This window comes from Eumetopias jubatus, unplaced genomic scaffold (genome assembly GCF_037043125.1).
Source record: "Eumetopias jubatus isolate StellerSeaLion01/CBP00866 unplaced genomic scaffold, mEumJub1_p1.0 scaffold_6, whole genome shotgun sequence".
Taxonomy (NCBI): Eukaryota; Metazoa; Chordata; class Mammalia; order Carnivora; family Otariidae; genus Eumetopias; species Eumetopias jubatus.
Genome location: NW_028274812.1, coordinates 4,032,889 through 4,053,151, shown reverse-complemented (window position 1 = coordinate 4,053,151; position 20,263 = coordinate 4,032,889). Strand labels below are relative to the sequence as shown.

Sequence of the window (20,263 nt, the reverse complement as noted above, 5' to 3'; positions counted from 1 at the left end):
TTCACCAGCACTTGTTATGGTCTGTCTTTTTTGTTTTAGTCATTCCTGTGGGTGCGAATGTGGTATGGCATTGTGGTTTTGGTTTGCATTTCCTTAAAAACGAATGATGTTGAATGGCTTTTCCTGTGCTTATTGGCCATTATATGTATATATACTTTGGAGAAATGTCTATTCAATCCTTTGTCTATTTTTTAATTGGGTTATTTGTCTTTTTATTGTTGAGGGCTTTTTAAAAAAGATTTTATCTATTTATTTGAGAGAGAGCACACAGGAGCAAGGGTAGGGGCAGACAGAGAGGGAGAAACAGGCTCCCCATGAGTAGGGAGCCTGACTGGGGGGGGGGGCGCTGGTTCCCAGGACCCCAGGACCATGACCTAAGCCAAAGGCAGATGCTTAACCAACTGAGCCACACAGGCGCCCCTCCCTCAGGTTTTAAATCGATCCGGTTGAAAGCCTTTCTCACGTGCTGTTGCCCTCCTGAGGTCTAGGTGTGGCCACAGAAGGGTTCGGTCAGCTAACGTGAGCTGAGGAGCAGGCAGTGAGGCAGGACCCTCATGGCACTGCCCTGCCCAGACAGGCAACTGTTGCAATGTCCTCACTGGTTCTTGACCTTGGCCACCTGACCTCAGTGATGTTCCTGAGCCAGCCTGCACTCTGATGAGTTGGTTTCCCAGAAGCAGTGTGACCCCATGTGCCCCCCCAGCCACATAGCATGTGTTGCCATCCATCAGCAGAGTGGGGAGGTGTGGGCTTAGCCCACCTAGTCACCTCAGGCAGCCCTTGTTCATTTTTGTCCCCTTGTCACACCAGATGCGATTTGAGACTTCACCTGTGAGGTGCCCCAGTCTCTCCAAGCTCTAGGAAAAAGCAGGCATGAGGATCCTCTTGATCAGATTCCCAAAACTGATCAGGGGGCTTCCTCCCCTGCCCACCTCCCGCCCACCCTGGTTCTCCCCCTTGTGGACAGCACCCTGGCCCTCCTGGTGTCTGCACATTCACACCTCAACTGCTTTCTTTTCTACATTCCTTCCTTCCCCAGTCCAGGCGACCCTTACTGCTGGGCACAGAAAACCTGAAAACATCTTGTTTCAGTAGACTGTCAGCTTATAAATAGCCTTGAAAGCTTTTTTCCCCTCAAGATTTCATCTACTATGAGTTTCTGAATCTCATTTTGAAACTGTGTACCTGTGTTGGTCAAGATGCACCCTTTGGGAACAGATCCTGAAGAAGGCACATTTCAGGACAGCATGGTGCTTAATGCGGGAGTCTCTGGATGCTGGCTGGCCTGCTTTCTTAGGTACTACCTACTTCACCTGTTTTTCACAGCCCTCATCTTAAAGTGGGGGTGAAAACATGCGTCATTCAGAGAGTCGTTGTGAGCACTGAATTGGTAGGAGGGCTTGGCGAACATAAAGGCTCAACTCAGTTTGGGCGACTAGGCATTGCAGCCCGGTTCCCACGGCAGGGGATCAGAGGCAACCCATTCAGGAGGGAGCAGATTACTGACTGAGAGGAACACGATTCTCAAACATAGGAGATAACATTTGAGTTTCCAAGGATGAGCCAATGAAGCAGAGAACAGAGTACGAGGTTAGGGACATGGGATGCTCAAAGGACAGGTGTACATTCACGTGACTGAGCCACAGGAGGGGGGGAGGGGGCTATAGGAGATGTGCCCAGAGTGCCAACTGATGGACTTTAACAATTTATTCTGTACTAAGTAAGGGCCCAGCAGAAGGTCATTGGCAAATTTCTAGGGGGAGAATTGTCAAAAATAACTAGGCTCCAAAGCCAATTTACATTTTTAGAAACTTAAAAAAAGAATCAGTTGGGCATAAGGAGGCAAGAGAGCTTTCGTCAAATAATTGAAAGTTTGTCAGATAAAAAAGGGAGCAGACTTATCCATGTGCTGTAAGCCAGTATCTTGGAATAGAAATTATAAAGCTACAGATTTCAGGACAACTTCAGATAGAACTTTCTGGCAACCAGAGCTGTCAAACAGTGGTCTGGTTTGCATTACAGTGGTCTGTCCTCCACCCCTAGAGTATGAAGTCAGATGACCGTCTATCAGACATGGCAAGTAAAAGATCCTGCATTGCTGGTAGGAGGATGAACCAATGCCCAACAGTCATGATTTCATGTGGACAAAACTCAGTAACTCAGAAGGCTTAGGAAATGGGGTGTCTTGATGCATGCTTTTTTTAGTCAATGCAAGGGTAAGCAGGTAAATATTATTTTCTTTAAAAAAAAAAAGATTTTGAGACAGAGAGAGAGAGCACAAGCAGAGGCAGAGACAGAGGGAGAAGCAGGGTCCCCGCCAAGCAAGGAGCCCGATGCGGGGCTCGATCCCAGGACTCTGGGATCAGGACCTGAGCCGAAGGCAGACGCTTAGCCCGCTGAGCCCCTCCAGGACCCCCAGGCTTTGGTATTCTTATGAGAACAGCAGCAAGACTGCACTACTGGGAACATATTTAAGAATCGTCTTGTTAAATGTGTGAGATTTTCAGGTATACAGATGTGTGGCTCCATCTCTCTGGAACTATGACGGTGCAGACAGTAATCGCAGAGCTGGTGCGCAGGAAATAATGGCAAAGCAGTGAAGGCTTCCGGGGGATGAAGCAGTCGATTCCAAGCCCACGGAAATGTCGTGTCCCGCCTTCTGCTCCTAATTCCCTCCTTCCACCTTCCACACATCAAGTGCCCAATGGGCATACTGAACGCATGTTGGCTTAATACGTATTCCTTTTCAGGGTTCCTTTTGCTTTAGGATGTAGATACGATGGGGAAATGTTCCTCTCCTCAAAGCTCTCGAGTTACAGAAGGTTGATGGAAAAATCAGATGTGTACATAACTAAGGATTCAAGTTAAGATCGGCTCTACAGAGTACCAATCTGCAACGTGAGTTGCCAAATAAGTTTATGGATATATTAATTCATGAAATTCGTTTTAGCACAGTCAACATTTTATTCAGTTTCACAGGAAATGAGTACTTTAACAAAAATCCTGTCTACAACACATACAGCTATGCACTCTGAGGGCATTCCATTAGTGAGGGCTGGTGGTGCAGGAGAATTCCATTTTAGGGGCTGTCTGTGCTTCCACTTAACAAGACTGTGGACTCTTGTATTTAACAATGTAACAGCTCTTTATTCCAATAAACTTTTGCTTTGTTTATTTCCAAATTTAGTTCTGATACCTTTATGGTGAGGGAGGGTCTGTGGATACAAATGAACTTCTAACTTTTTGGTCTTAAATATTTACCACCTGATGGTAAGCAGGGATAGCCAAAGAAACACAATTTCTTTCAGCTGAGTTGTCAAGATAAAGCCATGAGTATACTTATTGTGGAACACAGATGATGTGAGGTTTAACCCAGAACGTTTTCTTTACTGTAACAGAGAGAATCCCAAGACTTACACACAGAAGCATGCATACAACTGGAGTCCTTCCTGCTCTTGGCCAAGTGCATCTGGTTGGTTCTGGGGGCCCCTGGAGGCCAGGGGACCTATTTCAGGAGTCTCAGAGTCAGCACTCCAAGCCACTAGCTTTGGAACCTGAAGCACTCGTTCTAAAAGACCAGCTTCTCCCACATAGTCTCGGAACCTTTAAAATTATACAATGGAGTTAATAAATCATGTTACACAATTTAACATCGTAGGTTGTCTCATCCTTTCTGCTAGGAAATGGCTGAAGCAGACACACCACAACAAGCCAACGTGAACTCGGGGGCTTCCACGCGGACAAGCCTGGAGTGCGTGCAGACACACTTTGACGGCGCCGTTGTACCTCCTCCTCAACAGACAAAACATCTCTCACCTTCCCCGCAAATGAGAGCAAATGATAAACGTGAAAAATGATATTTTAAAAACTCTGTATTCAATTATTCACACCAAAGGATATCCATTAAAATTATGAACATCTCTACATATATTTCATGTATCATACATATATATATACTTTGTATGTATAGTTACATATCGACAAAAAATTCCTTGCTGCCCTAAGCGTGTAAGTAAAACAAAGCTAGATTTTGCAGTGTAACATCCATATATGCATATATACTGGCAGTTGGAATTATGAATTTATTTACAAGTTGCCTCAGTTATAATAAATGATTACTGTTCTATTATACAAACATAATGGTAAAGGTTTCTTTTAAATACAAAGACTGCAAATGAATACATGAAAAATTACACACATGTACAGTATTTATAATTTATAAATGCAAAGTTAAGACCTCTTTAAATTATTGCACTTGTGCATTTTACAAAGATTTTTATATGTCATACATATAAAATAATTGTTTTAAGTTTGCTAACTCATCAACTATAATAAAGTCGGATATTATTTACTTGAAATTCTTTCTCCTTCCAAAAGAGAGCCAACTAAAACTTTAGACACAGATCCATCAACTCTGCAAATTGGTCTATTAAGTGCATTGTATTTTGGACAGCTTATAACCCATCTTACACCTTGGCAGTATGGGGTCAGCAAGATCACCGCCAGCAAACTTGTGGGTATCTTAACTAGGTAGGGATATAGGATCTCTTTTGTTCCTATGGACTTGTAAAGAAAGCCACCTTTTCTTTTCAGAAAGATTCAAGATGCTACATATCTATAAATTTTGGTAACTTTCACAGTGTTTGGGCAAGCACATTTTTTCACATGGGTCACTGGGTTGGGTCTGGTGAATAGGTCGGGGCATTGTATAGAAATACCTTCTCCAGATCAATCTGTTGAACTTTCAATGTGCACACCAAAGGCATGCATAGAGCATACATCATACAATAGATCTATGGGAAATAATACTCCTTTATGGCATTTACATTGGGTGTTGGAGAGATGGCCCAGGACTGGGTATTATTCAAGTGGCTAAAGGAAAAACAAAAGCTGCAACACCCATGGTCTAACAGTATTCCAGGTGAGCTGGAGGATCAGATGATACACTTTGCAACCTTCATTTGCAGTAGGAATAAAAACTTTCCATTTATACTTCTGCAAATACATAGTACCTCAAAATTATCAGCTGACACTTGACATGTGTAAACTGACTTCTCTACTTGACACACTGGATTCAGATCTTAACTTGCAGGTCGGGTCCTTAGACGACACTGACCCACGCACCCCCCGCCACCAGAGGCACACTTGGGTCTGCACACGTTCAGTTACCAATTGCTCATACTCGCTGTAAAGCGAGGTCCGACTATGCAGGAGGCAAACGGTACTGCTGTCCACTGTGGGGTCGAGGGGGGGGAACTTAGCACGTGAGTGAAGACAGTAATGTTTCTTTGAATTTGAAGTATTGTTTCTTGAGAAACATTAATGTCTTTCTCTTCATCCCACCCCTTTAATTTAGAACCAGAACATCACTGAAACTTCTCTCCTTTTTGCTATTTTTACCATCACAGAAATGCATCTAATGCTTCAGACAACCAAAACATCCAGTACAAAAAAAAAAAAGACAAAAAACAGAAAGGGTATATATAGTACTGCAATTGGGAATCACTAATTTAAACGTAAGATTAAGTGCTTAAAGGAATGGGCAGAATGTGTATCAGGATACATACTTGTGCAAAGGTAAAACAGAACAGCCATGCGCTGCTGACAAGCAGGGGAGGGGGAGGGGGGACAACAACCGACAGCATACTTGGTTAATTTACATTTTACAGAGATTCTAAAGTCAGGCAATAAAAGGGATACATTAATGTGACTAAATAAGTCTTTAAAGAATTAAACCCTAAATAAAATCAGTAAAGTGTAGAAAGCAAACACATGTCTGAAATAAAGGTTAGAAGTGATTTTCAAAATCTAAATCATGCATATGTACCTGAAACCCAACAAAATCATACCCACCATAACTGTGTCACAGTTCTTGGAAGTTCTTGCAAACAAGCCTGCATCTGCACAGTTCATTGGTTGTAGTCATCAGGGTATGTGCGAATGACATCAGATAAAGGATAGAAGTCTGATGAGGGAGAATGGTCCTATCCTTTCAATTTGATCCAATTAACCATGGACATGTCCCTTTAAATGTTTTTAATTCTAGTTAAGCAAGAAAGGCAAAGTAATAAATATAGGAAAAAAGAAGTAAAATTACAGTATTTAAAATAAAGGCACAGGCCAAGTCATGGTGAATAATTTAGTCCGATTAAAGCTCAAACCTTAATTTTGAGATAAAAGACCAGAAACATAATATCCAAACTAAGTCTATTAAAAAATCCAGGTAGCTAAGGATTTATGCATCTATGTGTATCATGTACAAACATATCTAGTGTGCCTGAACATACCAATAAAGCAAAGTCACTGAGACTGACTGTATAAAATTAAAAAAAAATCTAAAGCTATCTAAAAAGCATGCTAAGAAGAGGAAACCTACACTGAACAAATCCAGTTTCAAAGTAGTTCCCTCTGTGTCGCTGTGAGAACAAGTCACCTCCAGTGGTACCGTATCATCTGCACAGATGCCTTCCCACTGAGGAAGGGTCCAGGACGAAGACGGCTATGCTAAGTAATTCCACTTGGTCTCTCTTCCATGACCAGTTTCTGATGAGCCCCGTAGAGATAATGAGAGCTGGGGAGTGGGTCTCAATCCTGCCCCAGGAAAAGGGCCGTTTTTGAGAATTACTTTCCACATCCATTTTATTTAAGTTCTCCTAATTAAATCAAAGTCAATTATTAATTTATAAGATGCTTGCAATTTTTAGAGTTTTATTCCACTGCCTAAATTCAATATTTCATGTTGTTGGCATGCATTTCCAAGAAAATTTCTAGTTAAAAAATATATTCACTGTCTCTGGGAAGATAATGGAATAACTGCCTTTGACAATAAAACTTTGTCCATTATAAATCAGCACAACCAATAAAAACTTCCACAAATCAATCATTCTACATATACTCACATCTGGCTACCAAATTTATACTGAACAGGGAAATTTTGGCCCAATATAAAATACTGCCTTAATGAGAAACTCGTTAAAACTTTTGGTAATAAAAACCATCTGCCCTTTCAAGAAAAGATGTGGGAGAAAGATGAGAACAGAGCTCAAAAGTTTGTCTGCTAAGTATATCTGCCCCAATATAAAAATACTCCTAACGGCATTTTTTCCCAAAGCAGATTATTGACTAAATATCCCTGCATCTTGGGCCCATTTTAGGTAAATGTATGATTCCTAAGTAGATCTTAAGAATATTAACAGTTCACGTTAGAATACAGTCCTTCCTTTGTTCAAACTTTGCTTTGATTATGACAATATTTCAAGAGAAATCAACTAACCAATAAACCCATGTACGGTTCTTTGGAAAACTGTTCAAAGTAGAATGTCAATAATATAAGAAATCTGGCTCTATCGAAATAAGAGAATTTTCTGTAGTAATTTTAGAAAAGCAATCCTAAAAAAGCAAAAATAGCCATAAGATTCCCTCCCTTCAGGACTCTTTTCTGTATCAAAAAGCAAAATTCATGCATCCTTTTAAGATCCTTTTAATTAAACAATCTCCAGTGGTATTTCCTCCCAACCACCTTGCAATTCAGTGGAGTTCCATTACACGACTACTAACTCTTGGAATTGAAGTTCGATTCGGTGGGCCAGTTTCATAAATCTGAGTGCAGAAAAACATGCAACATTTTAGAATTCAATTCTATAAATGCACTAACATGAAAAAGGACATTTTCTGCTCACATTTTCCAACACACAAAAAAGCAGGTTTTGAAGAATGAGGCCGATTTTTACTTTCTATAGATGTGTTTGCATCTCTATCCCTTATACATATGTACTTTTGTACCATGTATGTCTAGCCACAGTGGTATTTCTCTCTAGATATTTCATTTTACCTCATATCGTATAATTACAATAGCAAATGGAGTGCCAGGGAGGGAAGATGGCAACTTTCAGAAGCCCACAGGGAAATAAGAACAATGTTTCTATGTAGCTAACTCTGCTACAACTTAAATCATGTTGTAGGAACATCTGATTTCTTTTTGCAAAAAACCATATGAGTAACAATGTGTACAGTATTGAATATGTAAAAGAATATTTTAAGTAATATTTATTACTTAAAATAGTAATATTCCAGTTTCCTGCCAAGTGAATAGCAGATAAGCTGTCTGTTATGGATCTGCTGATCACTTCTTGAGACTCTAGTTCTCTCATTCCTTCAGGTCAGGACTAACCACGGCTCTGGAGGTGACCTTGCCATTGTGCTAAAAATCTCAACAGCTCTAATGTGCACCAGAAATGACTGGCTTATAATCCTTGTAGGAAAGGGTCCAGACTACTACTTTTGTGTATTTTTTCACAACACTTATATTGTAAAGTAGTATTAGTGTACTAAAAATTATACAGAAGACTGTTCAGACTACAGGTTTGGATGTAGATGCTTGATACTGGAGCAGAGGAGAGAGAACAGGAAGGCACTGCGATGCACTCGCGCTGCGCTCTCCTACTTCCTGTCGTGCTTAGGAAATGTGACCGAGGAGCACAAAGCAGGGGGCAAATTGGGGGATGGGTGCAGCAGAGCAAAGTAAAATTACACAAGACTTAAATTTTATGGTTTAATTTGATTTTGAGAGAAATGTATGGTATTTTAATTAAATAATCTGTAGAATAAACCTCTCATTTTGAAGGTGCGTCTAAAATTTTGCAATGACACCAAGTGAAAATATAAAGAAATCACTATGAAAATTCACATTTGACATCCCATAAGACCTGTCTGTTAAGAAAAATTCATATGCCTTGCTTTTGTTCGTTCTTTATGCAAAGTGTTTAGAAAATTTGCCTACAATGAAGAAAAAAATAAAAAATATTCTTTGACATTTTTTGAATTGATACTTGGAATTTTGAGATTTATTCTGATGTATATCTGCATCTCTTCTCAAGAGGATAGAAAGTCTACCTCCTTTAGTGTTAGATCTATCCACCCAAGCCCTTTAGTATAAACTTAGAGAATACACTTTTCATCCACCTAATTTTTAATTCATGAGGCTCTGAGACAAGAATCTGTTTTCCATCACTGATTGCAGAAAGACACTTCTTACTGTCACCTCAATGACACTCGTCCTGAGGCTGTCTGCTACAATTCACGCTAATTACGAGTAGGTCACACACGAACATTCACAATAGTAATGTGTAAAAATTCCTATTTATAACCAACAACATCAAAGCAACATTGGTGTTAAAGCCAAAGTACAACATCATAATAGTACCATTTTAACCCCTCACTAGAAAGATACAATGGAAAAGTACCCCCTTCTGAATAATTCTTGTCCGTTCCCACGAAGGCCTCAGGAACGTGCGCCTGTTAGAAAAGGCCAGTTCACAAGACAAATGGAGTCCCTCGGACGGCTGATTTCTGGTCACGGGGTGGTCCTGATTGATCACTGTCTCTGACGCGTCACAGAGGAGACTGATGGGGAGCCATCGGCTTGACGTGTTTCCTTGATGTTACCTTCTTTGAGAGGCTTGTGTCCTAGCTACCAGGTGTAGGTTCCCCCGTGAAAATAAAGGGAAGAGAAGTCAAACAAGCAGGACGAGCATGTCAAGGTGGGGCAGCTCATCGAGTGGCCGTCAGTCTTCGATCTTCACGGGCAACTTCTCTGAGGGCCCGTGGGCCCCTGGCTGGGCCGAGATCCACACCGCACTCTCCTCCCCTCGGATCACCTTCTCCCACTGGCTGAGGTTATTCCTAAGGATAAAAGATGCGGGACAAGGGTGTTTAAAAAGGATTTCCGGGCTCAATCGCAAACATTAAGCACCCCCCCTCCCCCCGAGGTATAGCCGAGCGTGACGGCCTTCTGGTGCCCTTCTGAGGCGGACAACGACCAGCCTGCTGTGGCTGGGCAGGGTCCCAGCACGTCTCCCTGACGTGGTCCTGCAGCACATTCTGCAGCAGAGCCTGTGGCCAGCGAAGCTGGGGAGGTGGGCCACTTTGTCCCAGGAGCTCCAAACGACAGGGGCAACAGGAGAGCTTAGCTCAGGACATAGCATCTCGTAATCAGTGAGAAAGGACGACCTGGAAAGGGGCACAAGCCACAGGGTGTACTAGCCAGGAGCACGGAGGTAAATGGGGGGGAAGGGGGGCCTGGGCGGCAAGAACGTTCGGCCACAGCACCGACAGCCAGGAGCTCCCACTCTGCGGGCAGAGACAGTGTGCCCCTTGGGGTCCCTGCCACCTCATACTGGAAACTGGGGAGTAGCCTTATTTAGAACACGGCGTCATATATAAAAAGTCACCGTAAGTTACATGTAGTACCAATGTTAGAAATTTCTTTGTTGCAGTAAAGCCATCTTTGCGTTCTGGCAACTTGTGGTCTCAGACGCAGGCTGCTCGTCCCCCTCTCCATGGGTCTTTCTCTTTCCCAATCTGCTGTTCAAATGCTGTGGGAATCCTAATCTCCCTGAACAGTGTGACCACCACCACCTCGCCCCACATGGCTGACTGGGCAGAGATCTTATCAACACTTCCCACCTTGCACCTTGCTTTCTTATATACAAAGCCAAAATCAGAAGGGAACCTTGCACTAGCAAACACATAAGTCATAGAAAGCACACACAATGCAAAGACACCTCTAGACAAAAGAAATCTCTAAAATATAACCTGAAAAATGGAATACTTTTAGCTTTTGTGCCATATTACCACATATTATTTGCCCAGAACTTAAAGAGATTTTTGATATACTGGAAAAAAGACCTACACTAATTTTGCCACGTTTCCTTGGACACCAATGATACATGAATTTTTTTTAAGTGTTAATAAGATTAAAATGGCCTTTAAGAGATTATATGGTTCAGCCAAGTCAATGAAGCAAGAATGCATCAAAGCTGCTGAGACAGAGGAATCCCCATCCTCATGCTCGATAATGACAGCAAGCACTCATTCTGCTGGTTCTGGATATTTAACAGAAAATACAGATAATTTTTGGATAGGAAAGGACTTTTTACTGTTACCTAGGATTTTTTTTTTCTTTAATAACATGGATTTTGATTGATATTGCCATTTCTCTTTGGTGGGGCACTGACTTTTCCAACCCGATTCCATCAGGAATGAGTCCCAGCTCATACTCCATATTATCCACAGGGCTTAGCCCTTATGTAATAAGACAATATTTTAATGAACTAACTGCTGATTAAGGTCAGTGATGGCTCAACAAAATCAGCTGGGATGTTATGTTCACCTCCCCAAGAGCAGAGAAGAGAAACCATCACTTACATAGGAAAAAACATCTCCCTCCTTGTTGGTTTTCTTTGTTTTCCTCACGATAACTTGCTCACGAAATGAGTTTCAATAGCAGAGAGTGGGAGTATACCAAAGGCTTTGGTTTTGTTTAAAATCCTGCCCCTGTCCTCTGTCCCCCACTGTGCCCACCCAACCCCCAAGGGTGCTCCATGGCTAAACAGTTGGAAAAATCAGCGGGACACCAGTTCTCTTGCAGAAAATCAATACACAGGGCTGCTCTGCTCAGTGCCCTTTGACCTCCCCAGACGGAACTTCTTTTCAAAGTAACATGAAAATCCTAAAAAAAATTCCAATGTTCTTAGCTGAGCGCATCCCTCAAAAGCAATGAGAAAAGGATGCAGAGGATTTAGAAGCTGGGACAGATGGATGACAGAGGGCTCCTATTTCTTTTGGGAAGAAACTAAAACTCACAGAGAAAGAAGATCCCAGTCAAGGCTCCCCCTCCTCATTTACACAATAAACTGTGGGATTAAGCTAAGCCCCGTTCCAACAAGCAGTCCCGATCACACATTATGGTTCTGTCTTTTTAAAAACGCATTGGGCATGGATCCCTGGGTCCTGACAAAACCCAAACCCAAACCAGATACCTTTTTGCTCCTTTTTGGTGAATGAAGGACTTTATGAATACTCTTAACATATACTTGTTACCTAGGCAAACACACAGCCCATGAAATGGCATTTACTGTAATAAGACACAGCACACACATTGATGGAGAGGAAAATTCCATACGGAGTCTTCGTCCTTTTGTTACATCACACCCCAGCCTTGAGCAGTGGTACATACCTGCATGCTTTGAGGAGAGGCTCTGTGGGCGGGAAGATCTGGGTGAGGGTGGTGTAGCAGGGGATAGCCACAGCGTTGTAGAACCCCAGCTGCCCTCGCGCAGAGCCACGCACAACAAGACACAAAAGCGCAGGTTAGCAACAACTTCTCAGCGGAGGCTTCTGTTTCTCAAGCCTAGCTTTAAATTAAATGTTCCAATTTTGCTCCCTGACATTTGGGCTCAATGAATACTGCTGCAGAGTGCATTTAAAAATGCCTTAAAATATGTCCACAAAATAACACACATAAAAAGAGGTTCATCCCAAACCCAAGTTCAACAGTCAATGAGATTCCATTTATAGATCAGTCAAGTTATAATTCAAGCACTGTTCTTGTCTCTCGTCAAAGTTAGTTTTCTACCATAGACATTTCAGAGTCAACCCTGCTATTCTTCTACAGGTGGCCTCTTCTCCAACTTAGTATTTGGGAATCTGTGCAGGTGTTTCGTGGGCTTGCTATCCTTGGCTGTTGGTGCCTTGCTTGGTCTCCAGAGACTTTCTTTCTCCCCCTCCCCCCCCTTTTTTTATATATATAATCACACAACGAGACAGGACCTTTACAAAAGGACATGAAAAGAAGATGCCAGACAGGGAAGACAGATCTCTGTGAGCAAATATATGGGAAAGTTCCACAAACAGTATTAAAAAGAAATTAAAATGCAAGAACCACATGGAACAGGCATGTGGGGCTGGGCATGTCAGTGCGTGTTCAGCAAGGAAAAACAGTGAGCGCCCCGTCGGATGTAGCGGCTAAGCACACGAACACACTACGAACCGAGGACCACGAGGGTGAGAAAACCACGCGGCCCTTCTCTACGCTGACGTCTCTGAAAAACTGGGGACTTGCCTCAACTTTGGTATGAATAGTGAATAAATGAACTTTAAGTGAAATAGGAAAGCTTGAGAACTTAGCCAAAACCATCATCCCGTGAGTTTTCTGAAATGTTTTCTAAACGAAATTCCATAATTATTTGTCCATAACTAACTTCCCTGTAATGGGGTTAGAAGATTGGTAGTTTAAAAAGACTATAATCTGAGAAATAGATTGCACCACACATGCAAAACTGACAGGCACGAGAGCTGTCAAAACATCAAAACATTGACATAAATCATGCGGTAAGACCTGAAAAAATAATAATTAATGTCAACTGATGGTAAGACAAAACTCAAAATGTACTGAAACACTATGCATTATTCGTTAGGAAAAGTGGGCCTGATCAAAATCTATGTTACTCTCTAAAAAATACCTTTGCACATTCAATGACAAAAGATCTTCTGCTTGTTAGAAATATTAACAATTCAAACTCCTCTATCCCTCCATTTCAAGCCATTGGTTACTGTGATTCCATCGGTGGAAAGAGCTGACGGTTCGGGTAGTTGTGGCTTCTTTAAACCCAACTACGATTTCCTAATCCTGGCGTTATGATCCCCAAACTCCATCTAAATGCAGAAGATTTCAAGTGGTCCTGGGTTCTACAAGATGGCATATACTTTTAATTCACGTGTGATTTTATGATCGCCTGAAATTATTTGACTTTTCAACAGAATTCATACCTGGCCTTGTGGGACCTCGTCCTTCTTGTCTCTGTCCATCATGGGAATAGGTTGTATTCCCAACTTTTTCATCTCATCGCCCTAAGAGAAACGGGAAAAAACAAGCTTTCTCAACTTATAAACCATTATCAAGTCTTGGTATTAATGAGTTGTTGCCTTTATTTATTAATTTTCTTCGCAATGGATAATGTTTCTGGCTATTGATGCAAACAAATGTCAAAACAATAAAAACTTAATGTATCATCATTTGGCTTTTATCCTGATGTTCTTCTCAATGAAATTACCAGGAATGCAGGCATCTCTCCCGGTTCCATTGTGCAGAAGTTAGTGAAAGTTATGATAAGAGGAGATTCAGGTAATAGTGAGGAGGGATGACAAGAACAAAGCATGGAATAACCTCAAGGCCTTTTTCTCACTTATTTTTCAAATGAATTTTCACGTGTGTTGAACTGGATGAAGCAAGGCTTTAGAGAGAAATAATGTATATCAAGAATGGTCTGCTGAAATGTGTTAGTAAAGATACAGTATAATTGGCTACACATCACCATAAAGGTTACAGTCACAGATGTTTATTAAAGATTTTCTGTTTTGCAGGCTTTGGGATATAGGTAACATATAAATACTATTTTATTTAGTCATCATGAAATACTAGGAGTTAGATATTCTTGTCCCCATTTTATAGATTTTAAAAATTATCTTCCTCTTTTTAGTTATTTGTTAAAGATTTTTAAAATCTTCTTTCTTAACATACCCCAACTTTTTCCTTGCTACGCCACTATTCCCTCACATTTCTTCATTATTCAGTTACTTTAATTACCTTACAATCATGCTTATTTTCAGAAATCAGAGGTGGAGAACTAAAAACATCCTAGATTTGCTAATGTAGGTCCAAAACAAATGATGAGAACCCTCACGAAAGGTTCTATTGCAGGACAGAGGCCAAGCACAAACATCAAGAACCCCCACAAAGGGTTTTATTGCAGGACAGAAGCCAAGAACAAATGACCAGAACCCCCACAAAGGGTTCTACCGGCAGGACAGAGGCCAAGCACAAATGACAAGAACCCCCCAAAAGGGTTCTATGTGCAGGAGAGAGGCCAAGCACAAAGGATGAGAACCCCCACGAAGGGTTCTATCTATGGGACAGAGGCCAAGAACAAATGACTAGAACCCCCACGAAGGGATCTATGTGCAGGACAGAGGCCAAGAACACATGACTACAACCCCAACAAATGGTTCTACTGGCAGAACAGAGGCTAAGAACAAATGACGAGAACCCCCATGAAGGATTTTATGTGCAGGACAGAGGCCAAGCACAAACGATAGAACCCCAACGAAGAGTTCTATCTGCGGGACAGAGGCCAAGAAAAATGACGAGGACCCCCACGAAGGGCTCTATGTGTGGGACAGAGGCCAAGCACAAATGATAGGATCCCCACGAAGGGATCTATTGCAGGACAGAGGCCAAGCACAAATGATTAGGACCTCACGAAGGGTCTACTGGCAGGACAGAGGCCAAGAACAGATGACAGGACCCCCACGAAGGGCTCTATTGCAGGACAGAGGCCAAGAACAGATGACAGGACCCCCACGAAGGGCTCTATTGCAGGACAGAGGCCAAGAACAGATGACAGGACCCCCACGAAGGGCTCTATTGCAGGACGGAGGCACTTGAGTCCAGCTTCTGCTCCCGTGTTATCACTTTAAATATTACTTCCTTGGTTCTCAAACTTTTTCCATTCCTGTTCTAAGTGAGTGAAACTAACCAGGCCCCTTGCTCAAGGATATTACAAGTCCAGTAAGTAAAAAGACTGTGAATAATCAAAGATTTGACTATGTACAGTACTCACAAATAAGGATCAATGCTACACAGAAAAACAACGGAGTACTGCAGAGTATGTGTCCCAGGAAGTACTGGCCCAGAGTGGGGCTTGCAGAGGAAGCTGCAGAGGGCAGGTGGGGGGGGGGGCACGGGGCGGGGGAGAAGCTGACCTAGATGGCCGCGAGAGGGACTTGACTCAGGGAAGCCAGAGGGGCTGAGACGAGGAAATAGTCTGGTGAAGCAGTGGGCTTTGGAGATCAAGTTCGTGATTTCTGTCTCTATCACAACAGCATGGAGGGACAGACTGGGAACAACATTAGAGTCACCCTTAACCTGCAGATGTGACAACTAAAGCACAGAGAGGAGTCACAAAGCTGGTCTGAGGTTTGATCCCACGTGCTACAGCAGGATGCCCATCTCCAGCACCAGGACATCAAACACCACACTCTGTGTGACTGTTAGTCTAAGTCTAAAGGAAAAGGCAAGGACCTAGGTCAGAATGCTGCAGGGATTCAGGCACGAGGTGGCTAAGTCTTGGGGCAGGAAGTGGGGTGGGTGGTGGGCAGAGATAGGATCTAGCGGACATCTGGGAAGTGAGCCGGCAAGACGCAGTGAAGACCTCTGCTTCCTCCCATGGACCGCAAGGTCCCTGAAGACAGCATCCATGTGCACTTTGGGAGCTTAATCAGTCTTTGCGGACTGTTTAATCAGTGCAAAAAAAGAGAGGAGGGAAATCTACATAGCATATCTGTCACATTTTGATTCATATTTTAGAATACAAATACAATTATGAAAGTATGAATTGTATTAGTTAAATCAAATTATTTGCAAAACAATACGCTAGCTTCAGACCAGTTTTCAGTGATACTTACAGAATGTACTCTAGGTTACTACTTTTAGACACATGTGCAAATTAAGTTAACGGATAATAAAGTCAGAGATTACAGTTCAGACATGTATACCTAAAACAACCTTTTTAATTAAGTCTGATAGTAACTAGATCCTGGGATACACACTATAAAATAAGAAAAAACATGAAAGAGTTTGCATGCACAATGTGTAGGCATTCTGGAGAAATAATACTGTGAGTATAATCAACTCCAGGCCTGTGGTTCTCACCCAACAAACATTGTTTTGGCTTTGCCATCGTGAAAAAAATTAACATTATAAATCTTTTCTATTGAGCTATCAACTGAATGACTGGCTGGTTTTTACTTTTTACATCCATTCTTTTATATGGGTAAGGCTGAATGGTTTGAATTAGCAATGACCAAACTCCTGGCCCTCCAAATTTACCTTTACTTTTTCAAACCAATGAGATACACAAACATTTTATTTCATTTGTTTCCCTAAAGTAATCTTTGAATATGCAGGGGGCTAGGTACTGGTGGGTTCATGTTAATAAGAGAGTGTTTTACTTCTTCTTGGACAATTCAGAAAGCAAAATGAGAACTCAAACACACATTTCTGATAATTGATATAATTCAGTCAAGAAGAGGATGTTAATGAAAGTAAGTTCCATGGTTGCCTCACATGTTGGGAGTATCACGAGTTAAAAGCCCACATATTCTGTGGAACTCCTAATTGGTCGTTGAATTGACCATCTGGAGTATTTACAGAATCTTGTATGTTTATGGTACAAGGTAATTATGTCCCCAATTTCTAACTCCAGACATATACAGCCTGTGACACTAGGGTCCCACAATCTTATGGGCTGTATGTCTGTATAAGTGTCCTTAAATCTGTGTAGAAATGCTAATTCCTCTATTGCATGTGACTGACAGTATACTGTTTTTTGAAGTAACAAGCAACCTGAGCTACTAAGACACTGTTACTAATTTACCCATATATTTACTTTCTCATCAGACTTTTTCTCATTTTTAACGTTCATATAAAAATCAAAAACATACCTCAGCCCAGAACTCTGCATATATATCATTTGCTGTCAATTTTGTAACCGGCCATAGTTTTGTTACAGAACAAAGATCACAGGCAGTCATCATCAAACCAATGACACGATCTCTAGAACACAATAACACAAAACAGGTCAACGTGGCATTTGCACTCTTACAGTAAAGGCTAGAAAGACTTGTGCATTTTCAGGAATAAGGCTTAAATAGCAGGCATCACTTGGCAACCGGGAGGAGAGTAGGCAGGGAGAGAAGCAGTGTTGCTTCAACTGGAAGGACCTGGGTCACCTCTGTCACTGGCCCGTGAAGGGTTACCGTGCACCTCAGTATTACTGCTGTCATCAAGACAGTTGGGCATGGCTCTGGGGCCACCTAAATCCTCATGGAGTTCTGCAAATGTACAGGGCGAAGAAACCTTGAAGAAAAAAACTACCCCCATCCTTTTGTTTATAGATGAAACATGTGAGGTGCAGAGAAATGAATGACCTCCCCACGGCGCAAGCAGCTCAAGATAAGGCCAGAGCAGATGCAGGTTCTCGGCATGTGCGATGGGAGCTGCGTCTCAACACTTTGCAAACTCTAACCTCCAAAGGAATGAGTTCTCTTTTTCTGTTGCTTTGCATTCACATTTTGACTTCTTTTTTCTAAATGTGGTTTGATCTGATCTTTCTTCTTGAAGAAAAAGAAAAAAACTGCTTGAAAACTTGAAACGGACATACCCCTACAATTTTAATGGATTTGGTCTAGTGACCCAAATGAAATCTATGCTTAATGGTGGCACGAACCGCTGATTAGTAAGGAATTTTAATATACTGACTTTAACTTTTATGAAGCAAATTACATACTTTAAAAAGCAAATTATCAAGAAAGATACAAAACTGTGGAGCGAATGAGATGCGACCATTTCTAGCTCATATGTACATTCTAACGAGTCTCGGGAATCTGCCGCTGCCTCCGCTAAAAGCTGCCTTAGTTCTTGTAACCGCACAGATGGTCCCCTCCAGGGGGCACAGCCCCGCCCTGGGTCCTGAGCCTGCCCCCACCAGGGCAGAGGGCACATTAAGAATGCCTATCCGTCGCTGCAGCCGAGCCTCTGATGTAGCGGCTCTCCCGCACACAGATTCCTGGCTATTTGGGAGACCCTGCCTGGTCTGTTACCCGTGTCTGGGACGCCGATCCCTTGCAAGGCTCCTTTATTTCCCATCAGCCCACTTCCTTTAGGCCATTTCCCTAATTAAGGATCACTTTTACAACCTCACTCTCCTTAAAGAACACGTCTTTATTGGGGCAGACTAAATGGCTGATGAGACTTCTGTGCACCCTTCTTGTGACCCCAAACAGATGCCGTGTGAAGATCCAACTTCCTCAACATGATCAGGAAACTCTGTATTTTCTTGATGCGGGAGTTTCCTGATAAGCACTTTGTGGTTTAAAGGAAGAATATTTCTGGATTTGGGCTTCTAGAAGAACGAGTTTGTCATCTGTTTATTCAACAGGTAAATTCATTAAACAGAAACAGAACATGAAAATAAAACTATGACTGTTTCATAAGATTGAAATAATTCAATCTCGTATATATTCACATATATACCTCAACATTTACTTCTGTTGGCTAAACATTCTAACAAGCTTTACCTCAAAAAAGATTTATCTCGTAAATCCACAAAACAAGAAATGTTCACAGAACTGGGCACACTGTAGGACGCAAGGAACCAATTTTCTCCCTGGACCAGACTTCACAGGTAGTGTGGTTACTATTAGGGTTGAGAAGATTATGACCCAGTTGTCATTCAGATTTCACTGTCAAAATTACTTAGGCAAAACAATTCAACAGTAATTATTTTACTGGTAACCAAAAAAGTAAGAATAAACAGGTAAGAAAGTTTTTATTAAATGCCTTTAATAAATTACTTATCTTTTACTCTCAATGACAAATCAGTTAGATGGTCATGGTGGCCTGGAAATATTAATGTAAATTGGAATCATTTTATTTCTTTCCATGAATGGAACGTAGGTTTAACTGGGATAGTTGCTTAATTCATCATGCGTTCTGATAATCAACTCTGAGAGGGACGGAGTTTATGCTAACTAAATTCTAGGTACAATCTTGTATAACCGAGTCAGCAAAAATAACAAAAAGCCCAATGCAATGCCTATGTTATAGATGATTCTTTGGTAAGTAATTTCAGGGAGTTTGACTACATTCATTTATTCCAAAATTTTTTGAATGCCTCTATGTATCAGGCACAGTTATAGTAATGAATCAAGTACCCTGCTCTTTATAGAACTAACATTCTAATATGGACACGCAGAAAATAAGGTAAAAAATTTCATTGAACAAGCTTGTAAAAATTATTGTAAAAGAGGCAGAACCAAGAAGATCTGTGAAAGTCCCACTAGAGATGAGTAGGTGTGGAAGTTCTAATGTGTCCATGAGGGGCATGGTGAGCTTGAGGAACAAGCCGGTCTGGCTGATGTGGAGGGACGAGGCACGGCACGGGGCGCTGCCCGGTTTGGAGACAAGGCGGGAGTCTACTATTCCAAGTCAGATGGTCACACAGCGGAGGCTGCGAGCAGAGGAGTGACATGCTCCACGTGGCAGAGAGATCTTGGTGGAGAATGACTTGTACAATCACAGGGGCAAGGGAGGATGGGGAGAGATCACTTAGGAGACCACAGTGGTCCAATGAGAGAGGAGAGCAGCATGATTCTGATGGGGGCAGGAGACAGGGGCAAGAGGAAGGCTCTGGGTGTCAGGTAGAGAGCCAAGGTGAACCACAGGAGCATCTGCAGGTGTTATGGTGACACAGCCACCCTCCCCCGCTCCTCTCCCTTCTACTCAACCCCCAGGCAAAATCCCAGACCCGGCGGGACTAGACACAGGATCCATCAGGGTGTGTAGACATTCTGACCTCTCACCAGG

At 42.0% G+C, this 20,263-nt stretch overlaps 1 protein-coding gene across 1 annotated transcript in view; it reads right to left on the bottom strand.

Moving 5' to 3' along the window:
- Window positions 1-9,563: 9,563 nt before the first annotated feature.
- Window positions 9,564-20,263, bottom strand: part of PDE10A (phosphodiesterase 10A) — a 291,715-nt gene continuing 281,015 nt past the window's right edge. Inside the window, exons 19-22 of the mRNA XM_028103383.2 lie at window positions 17,341-17,452; window positions 13,609-13,689; window positions 12,017-12,105; window positions 9,564-9,681 (exon numbers count right to left, since the gene is read on the bottom strand). Coding sequence (XP_027959184.2) covers window positions 9,564-9,681; window positions 12,017-12,105; window positions 13,609-13,689; window positions 17,341-17,452 — 400 coding nt within the window. The remainder of the gene's footprint in view (window positions 9,682-12,016; window positions 12,106-13,608; window positions 13,690-17,340; window positions 17,453-20,263) is intronic.